Here is an 8,091-nt window from a genome sequence, read left to right as displayed (position 1 = left end):
TCCACTGTGGCTGATTTATTGTTGATAAGGTTGGCTACTGACGTCGCATCAAGTTTTGTTGTTGTTTGAATGGATGTTTTGTCGACGATCCGTGACATTTCGAGTCGATTGTCTTCATCGAGTTCTTGCTCGATGTCTGTGATGAGCTTGGCTTGCGCCATAACGCATTCAGTAGTTGTGTAGTCGAGGAGATATACGTCGAGACTGAATGAACCTCTGCGCGGTGAATTGAAATTTGCCACGTTGTCCATGCCGGTACGAAGTGTTTGGGCGACAAACCGTTGGATGGGCGACGTTGAGGTGGCTTCTTTTCTCCAGTCGCATCCATTATTGTCCTCGATATATTCTTTCCAATTTGTAGTGGCGAGAGCACCGCACGGCACGGACAATTTCCGCAAGGTGTTGTCGATAACATTTCGGATGGCAATCGAAGCAAGCACTTTCTCGGGGCTGTGGGGCGGTTCCACCAGTGTACCTTCGTGGAATGGAGCATGGCCGGTAGCGAGGGTCGAATCGTTGTCGTCATGTTCTTCGTTCGATATCGGAGCCCCTTCGGCATCATCGTTCGAACAACGGCCTTCATTCGACGGGTCCAAACGCGGTTGATGCGTAAATTTGTCCGCAGCTTCAGTACGAACATGGTGCTCCACTCGGAGCACAATTTCTCCGTCGTTACATTTGCCTTTGGTAGATTGGTTTGGGCATGTCAATGCATTCAGATCAAGGAGACGCTCGTCCAAGTTGGTGGACTGCCGTCGTGGACGCGTTGGGTGCCGCGCTCTCCAGACCTCTGCGGCCTCTTTCAATAAGTTTGTTGTCCATGATTCTGCAAACGATTTGCGCAAATTGTGATCGCTGCACGCGTCTTGCAAGATGGTTTGGTCAAACAAGTCGTGCGAGCACGTCCCATAGATGACAGGCAGGGCGTTGACAGACTCAACCATAGCATACCCGTGCGTGATGGAGAATCGAAGGTTGGCGAGCGACGAATTCGGGGAAAGGTGCTCGTTGTCCTCCTCGACAGCGCACAAAACGGTCTTGAAGTCGTTCTCTTCTTCCATGTCTAAACTGACGAGCCACATCGGGATCTCGATGGGGGTACTTGCGTCGACCTCGTCCGTCTCCGAGTCAGACGACTCCTTGGCGCAGTCTTCGTTCCCATCGCTTTGCTCGATCTTGATGGATGCAATCTCTTGGCCATGCCGTTCCTCTGACAACTCGATGTGTGCTTTTGATTCGATAGGATCGTTCACAAGTTGGTCTGTCGTCGTTTCCAAACCAGCCACTTCCGGTACGTCAATGTCTTGACGCAGCTGTGCCGAGAGCAATTCGATATCGGCCATCTTGTTTGCAATGGTCTGGGCGCGCGCAACTACGCTCAAGTGCTCCGCTTGGTCGCACGACGGGCTGACTTTCTTTACCGGGTCCATCATGTCCCAGTTCTTCTTAATCACGACGCGATACCCGTGCGGGCCATCGTCAGGGACTAGCGACAGCAGCGGCTCAAACGTTTTCGCCAGCGTTTCGGGATTCTCGTGGTATAATTGCATGCCGAACCCGACAAAGAAATTGATGTCCTGGTACTTGACGAACGTGCTGTAGACATGCTTGTGAAATAACGCTTCGATCTTTACGCACGGGGGGCTGTCGAGGCAATGAATGCGAAACTCGACCAAGTTTGACTCGACATGGCGTCGAAAACGGTGGTCCGCGCGCCTCTCGTCCATCTCGTTGAGTCGTTGGCGACGAGGCTTGAGGCAGATGCGCTGACGATCGTAGAAACCTTTGATCCCAGCTTGGATTTTGCAGATCGCTTGCCGCTTGAATTGGAACGCTTGCTTTTCCATGTATGCTCGGCGAGCGCTTTGGATGCGGGTGGCGCTCTCCGCCTGCCGGCGTCGGGTTTGCCGTGTGAAGTGGCCCTTGAAATGCGACTGAATCTTGATCGCAGACTCTTGCATGTCGATCATGTCTCTCCGCGTCAAGTACCCCTTGGCCCGGGCTTGAATCGACTTGGCGGCTCTGGATTTTTCCTGGTAGTCGACGTACGACAGGCGGCGGATGCGCCCTTTGGCCGTTGCCTGGATTCGGACCGCCGCCTCCCGTTTCGCCTCGTACGTTTTGCGTGCGAGGTAGCCCTTTGATTGCGCTTGGATCTTTGCAATCGAAGCGCGTTTGTGTTCGTACGCTCTGCGCTCCAAGCTGCCTTTGGCTGTGGCTTGGATCTTCTCCAGCGCTTCCTTTTGATGCTGGTAGCGCCGACGGACAATGAATCCTTTGGCTTGCGCTTGAATCTGTACCACCGCTTTCGACTTCCTGCTGTACGTTTTTCGAGCGAAATAGCCCTTGGTGTGGCTCTGGATGACTGCGGCGGCACCTTGCCGGCGTTTGTTGTCTTCGAACAACGACCGTCGTACCATGAATCCCTTGGCACGGGCTTGAATCTTCTCGGCGGCCTTCGCTTGCGCTTTCGCGACGAGATCTTCTGGCGGCAAAAACGGCAATGTCAGCAAGTGCGACGAAGCGTCGTACGTGACCAGGTCGGCTAGCGCAACTTGCAGCTCGTTGCGACCCTTGTCGAGCAGCTTGGCGCCGTTTGCAACATACAACGGAATGCTTCGGTTCGGGATGTACTTGGTCAAGAGTTGGTTATGAATCCATAGCTCGAGTTTCACACATGGAGGGACGGCCAAGAACTCGACATACACGTCCGTGGTGTCGGTGACTTTGACGGGCGCCGACTGCATACGCCGCTCATCCCGAACGGACACGACGGAGGGCCGCCGTAAGTTGGTGCGTTTCCGCGCGGCGAACCCTCGCAATTGAGCTTGCAAGATCCGCGTGGCTTTCAGCTTTGCTTTGAGCTTGTACCGCGCGACGGCTCCCCGCGTTTTGATTTGGATGAGTTGAGCAGCTTTGTTGGCTTCTTGGTTGCGGTACGTTTCCAGGGCCTCGGCCAAATGCTTCTCGTTTAGCTTGGCTTCAACAAGTTGCCGCTGGATCGCTTCGATTTCGGCCTGGTGCTTGTCGTGCATCTCGGTCTGCTTCTGGACAGTCACTTTCTTGCGCTCCGTCTTGAGTTTGTCGATTTCGCTCGACAGGGACACGATCATGGCTTTGTATTCTTCGACTTTCTCGGTAAGCCCCCGAACTTCTTGTTTCCAGCTCGACACTGTCAGGTTTTGGTCGTTCGGGGAGGTTGGTGTGGATGGAGCGGGTGACGTAGTTGGAGGAGGTGCGGGAGTCAGTGACTGTGGCGCGTCGGCTTTTCGGAACTGACCTTTTCGCTTTGTTTGCTGGACGCGCGGAGATGGGGCGGACGCCGGAGCTCGGGGAGTCAGCTGGGGCGAAGGAGAGGCGGGCGATTTCATCGGAAACACCGAATTCTGTGTTGCAACCTGGCTGCTTGGAATCAAGGGGGGCGTCGAGGGAGTCCGTGGGGGCGCATGCCAACTCAAGTGCTCAAATGCTTGTACTTCGCGATCGTGGAGCATGTTGGCCATTGCTTCCTGCGCTGTTCGGAGCATGCCCGCTTGCTGTTCCTGCTGGGATTTTGCAAATGCCAGCATCGTTTCGAGCTCTTGCACCCTCGTGGACATGGCAATGAGATCCGCTTCTTGAGTCGTGATCGTGTTCAAGAGTTGGTGCCGTCGTTGCGTGAGCTCGAGCGGCGACAGGTGCGGCTCCCGTTTCAGGAGTTGGTTGGACTGTTCGAGTTGGGTTACTTTGTCGCGCAGCTGCCGAATCTCGTTCTGAAACTTCTCAATTCGAATCGCATGTTCGAGTTGCATCGATTCAGTCACTTGGTCTCGCGCGGCGACAGCAGCCTTGGCTTCGCGGTCTTTATACGCTTTGAATCGATGGCGTGTCTCGGCCACGCACAACACCAACCGATCCCGTTCTGCTTGCGTTGTCTCGAGGGTGGCTTGCAGTCCCTTTACTTCGGTCGCATGGGCTACCGTCAGCGCTTGCAGCTGCGACTTGAGTTCATCGTGCTGCTTGCGCAATTGGTTGTTCGCAGCTTCCATCTACGGAGAGGTCGATTCACACACGACGATGATCGAGTGCAAACAGCTCGCTCGAACCTCTTCGCGCGCCGTATCATGGCGCTTCTTCTCCAGAGCCATCGTTCGATACACCTCGACGCTCTTGACCTTTTCTTCCACGTATTGGTCTTTGAGGACTTCGTATTCCGCCATGAGGCACTTGTTCTTCTTGATCACATTGCGCAACTTTTCTTCGCGCGAGTTGACCTGGTCCAGCGTCTTTTTCTGGTCGAGTTTCGACGCTTCCAAGTCCTCGCGCATCGAGTTGGCGGCGGACTCAAACTTGCGCGCTCGAATGTGGAGCTCTGCGTTTCGGCCGAGCGCAGAGTAGTAGTTGTCGCTGCCACCGTCCATCGAGTATGCTGTAGACCTACGTCCGAACGGTGACACCCATGTGTCCATGTGCAGGTGCCATGTTGCCGACCGTACCCGGCGGTGCCGCTCTCGTGGGCTCGATTTTGCGCCTTCTCCATGTCGAGCTCTTGGCGCAAGATTGTAATGGTGTCGTAGAGCTCTTCGATGCGCCGAGGCGATGCTAGCGATTGAATGGAAGGTTTGCGTTCGGTGTCGCCGAGCCGGAGGGGTGGCGATTTGGGGGCGCTAGCCATGACAGGAGGTGTCGCGTATCGTGGAGCATGGTCCTTGGTTGGCGATATGCCTTCGGTGAGAATCTTTTCGAGCAGCTCCAAGCTTTTTTCGAGGCCCAACGTTCCAGACGATTTGTTCGAGGTACCATCGTTGTTCATGAGCTCGTCATGGAGCCGAGGAGTGATCCACGTCGACCGGGCGCCACCACTTGGTGGCGACGACGCAGCGGACCGACTCGACGATGGAGGAAGCTCCAACAGTGGCAGTGTTGTCAAGTCATCGTTCGGTATGATAGATGTGCGCTTTTTCAATCGCGGAGTCGGGCTGGTCGTGCTGTTCTTGCGGCTGTGGGAACCAGGTATTGTCGTCGGCACGATATGGCTGGCCCGCCGTGCCAAATGCCCCGTCGTCATTGTGTTGTTTGTTTCGTGAGAGTCCGTCGGGTCGCCTTCACCTTTCGAGAGCTCCACGTTTTGAGCGGAGGTGCCTTTCATTGGGGTTGGTCGGGGGTTTCGCATGAAACCGCTCTCGGTAACGGCTCCGAAACACCTCGCGGTCACCGATTTTCGTTGTGCAACTCGCGTCGTCCACGCAACTATTTCAGCGCACTGTCTAGGGAAGGACAGAGAGAGGGTGCTGGTCGCCTGCGTGTCTGCATAACAGGATTCAGCTAGTGTGCGATCCCGTCCTATGATTGTGCATGCCGACGAGGGTCTTGTAGATGTTTGTGTTTGCTGCGGATCGTCGTATTCTGAATCGACGAGAATCGTGGCTACCACAGCCCGACGTCAAGTGTCCCCATTGAAAGCTATATCTATATTGCGGCACGTGTACGAGTTCTTACGTGCCAGAGCTTTGTCCGTGAATGGCCCACAGTCCCCCCTTCGACGCAAGTACAGCCACTTGTGGCCATGAACTCGAGTCGTCCAGACCTACACGTTTGGTCTACCTCGGGATGGCCAAACATCAAACGCATGCAACGATCGGTGGCAGATAGCCACAGCCGTTTGGAGCCGACACCACTCGTTGACGAGGCCTTTCGCTTCTCAACCTGGTGCCGCTTACCCGACGCCAGTCACCAGGGACTACAGGCGAAGACGGACAACGTCGTCGCGAAGTTCGGGTGACTTGTGTCGCGGCTTGGCGCTTGGCCTCTCGTCCCTGAATTTTGATTGGTCAAACTAGATATAGGAAAGCTCTGACTTCACTTTCGCCAGCTCCACATGAACTTCGTACGACGGGAAGAAGAGCAAGCTCCCAAGCCAGCGCCGCTGTGGCAGGACGTCCAGTGGATCTCCCCGCTGGTGTCCATGATCGTGTGGGCGTCGATTGCAGGGTGGGCGGTGCAAACGTCTCCGAACCCGCGGTACTACAACACGTACAATCCCACCATCAGTGCGTCGGCGATGGCGTCTGTGCCATTCACGCGGCGAATTGTCTAACTCGTGGCTGTAGGCGAGGCAACCACGCATCCATTCCATGACGATACTGTTTCGTACCCGCTTCTCGTAGGGCTCAGCGGTGCCATTAGTGTCGTCGTGCCCGTCGTCCTCGAGTTTACGTTCCAGCATGCGGTATCGCGGCGGCAGTTTTACGTTACGCTCGTGAATGTGCTGCTTGGCGCGGTCGAGGCAGTGCTGCTTACGATTGCGACGACCGAACTCATCAAGTTTAGCGTGGGGTACTTGCGTCCCAACTTTGCATCCGTGTGCCAACCGCGCTTGGTCAATGCCACGTACCAATGCTCTGTGGATTCCAACAAGTTTGAAAAGTCGATGGTGTCGTTTCCGTCTGGGCACGCTTCCACTGGCACGGCCGCCGGGTGGTACGCCACAGTACGTCCTTCCTTCTGAACGCTCTGGACGGATGGTCTCGAATGCCTAGATCTACGCGTTGTGGACGATTTTCCATCGCCCATCGAGCCTGACCACCCGCACGACATCCATCTGCCGCCAAGCACTATTCCTGCCTGCCTTAGCACCGTTCCTCTTTGCCCTTGGCGTGTCCGTCACCCGCGTGACAGACTTCAAGCATCACACCGTCGACGTTACGATGGGCACTCTCCTCGGCCTCATCTTTGCCTCGCTCGTCTTTGTCCGGGTGGTCCAGACGTTGCCACGGCCGTATCATTCGGACGACTCGACGGCGTAGATAGTAAACCGAACGAAGGACCAGTGAAGCAGTACTATCTCCTGTGGTCGAGCCACAGCCAGCGATCGCTCACAATCGAGCCCCCACCCCGTGACAACCGGGCATGCCATTTCACACGACCCCCGAGACAAAACTCCAAAATTCGCCACTACGCCAAGTTTCCACTGCTCGATCCCATTCGTCTTGGTAGTCTGAATCTAGTTGTCGTGGTATGTGCACCCAAGTCGGTCGACGAGGTCACGTTTCGATGGGGGTTTACCGATCCCCAAGGCTGCTTCAGCTTTGCAATCATCGCCAAACTGTTGTCCGTGCGAGTCGAAAACGGACCGCATGCGGTCGACTAGAAAAGAACTTGTAGGGGTACCATGCTGTTAATCTCGATCGTCCGACAGAAGTGAACTCGTTTCCTCTGTGTCTGCATCGCTGTCACTCTCGTCGCTCTCTTCGTCGTGGTGCCGGCGCTTTTTCTTCTTCGACGACTTGGATTTGCGTCGTTTGGTTTTGTCCGTGGCCACGGCAGCATAGGTTGGACCGCCAAAGATGCGACCGAGCACGGTGGGCAGTCGGTCGCACAGACAGCAGCACTGGTACATCCAGCTGCACCACCCCATCACTGGCTCCGGGTCTTCTGGCCATTCCTCGTACTGTTCGCGCATTTCCGTCACCGCGACGCACGCACTCAACTCTGGCAGCTTGAGTATCTCGAGGACGTCGTCACGCAGAATAGGCGTTGCGTAGATGTCCAACGTGTAACGAGCGATCGGAAACGCGCCACCAGTGCCGTAGATCTCGGCGTAGATGGCATACACCCGAGGATTCACGCACCGGTAGTGCTTGGTGACTTGAAGGTCCTTGCGGAGTGTGTTGTCGCGGGTGTAGAACGATTGATTCGACAGCGGACCTGGCAGCGGACCGTCGTGCAGGACAAAGTTCATCCACATGTCCATCCACGACGTCTCAATGAAGAACCACGCTTCCTTAAACTTGAGTTGTGTCGAATCATGCTTCATGATGGTTTCTCGTTCCAGCTTCCGCCGCAGCTCGACATCGACCTTGGCACCGCTGCTGTGAAGGTTGGGGCTTCCAGAGAGCCCCAGTTCTGCCATTTCTATCTCCATGTCTTCGCGGTCTTGAACGTCGTCGATTTCCATGCGGTGGCTTGCCACCGATGCTTGCATCATCTCGCTCAAGTCGTCCTTCCGAGCGACACTTCACCAACTCGCTAAAGTACAAATATTTTTCGATACACTACATGGAAAATGCACGCAGAGCTGGACTCGATGAAATTAGGAGTCTCTCATCGAAT

At 55.4% G+C, this 8,091-nt stretch overlaps 3 protein-coding genes across 3 annotated transcripts; 1 reads left to right on the top strand and 2 right to left on the bottom strand.

Moving 5' to 3' along the window:
- Positions 1 to 15: 15 nt before the first annotated feature.
- H310_02200 (hypothetical protein) lies at positions 16 to 5,128 on the bottom strand (the record flags this gene model as incomplete). Its single annotated transcript, XM_008865630.1, has 4 exons — positions 16 to 34; positions 97 to 4,028; positions 4,086 to 4,416; positions 4,476 to 5,128. The coding sequence occupies 4 exons, from the start codon at positions 5,126 to 5,128 to the stop codon at positions 16 to 18; spliced, it is 4,935 nt and encodes a 1,644-aa protein (XP_008863852.1).
- A 703-nt stretch (positions 5,129 to 5,831) lies between these two features.
- Positions 5,832 to 7,203, top strand: H310_02199 (hypothetical protein). The gene is made up of 3 exons (XM_008865629.1): positions 5,832 to 6,029; positions 6,090 to 6,469; positions 6,519 to 7,203. Exons 1-3 carry the CDS (start codon positions 5,858 to 5,860, stop codon positions 6,783 to 6,785), a joined length of 819 nt encoding a protein of 272 aa, XP_008863851.1. The 5' UTR covers positions 5,832 to 5,857; the 3' UTR covers positions 6,786 to 7,203.
- On the bottom strand, positions 6,945 to 8,028 carry H310_02198 (hypothetical protein). The gene has a single exon (XM_008865628.1). It carries the CDS (start codon positions 7,964 to 7,966, stop codon positions 7,157 to 7,159), a length of 810 nt encoding a protein of 269 aa, XP_008863850.1. The 5' UTR covers positions 7,967 to 8,028; the 3' UTR covers positions 6,945 to 7,156.
- Positions 8,029 to 8,091: the final 63 nt, after the last annotated feature.

Source organism: Aphanomyces invadans (assembly GCF_000520115.1).
Source record: "Aphanomyces invadans strain NJM9701 unplaced genomic scaffold supercont1.3, whole genome shotgun sequence".
NCBI classification, from domain to species: Eukaryota; Oomycota; class Saprolegniomycetes; order Saprolegniales; family Verrucalvaceae; genus Aphanomyces; species Aphanomyces invadans.
This window is presented reverse-complemented; position numbering and strand designations above follow the sequence as displayed.

Bases quoted from the DNA above. Each gene is read 5' to 3' on its own strand.
- H310_02199 (XM_008865629.1), top strand. From the start codon at position 5,858: ATGAACTTCGTACGACGGGAAGAAGAGCAAGCTCCCAAGCCAGCGCCG. The intron at 6,030-6,089 runs GTGCGTCGGCGA...TCGTGGCTGTAG, and splicing joins CACGTACAATCCCACCATCA to GCGAGGCAACCACGCATCCA. The intron at 6,470-6,518 runs GTACGTCCTTCC...TCGAATGCCTAG, and splicing joins CCGCCGGGTGGTACGCCACA to ATCTACGCGTTGTGGACGAT.
- H310_02198 (XM_008865628.1), bottom strand. From the start codon at position 7,966: ATGATGCAAGCATCGGTGGCAAGCCACCGCATGGAAATCGACGACGTT.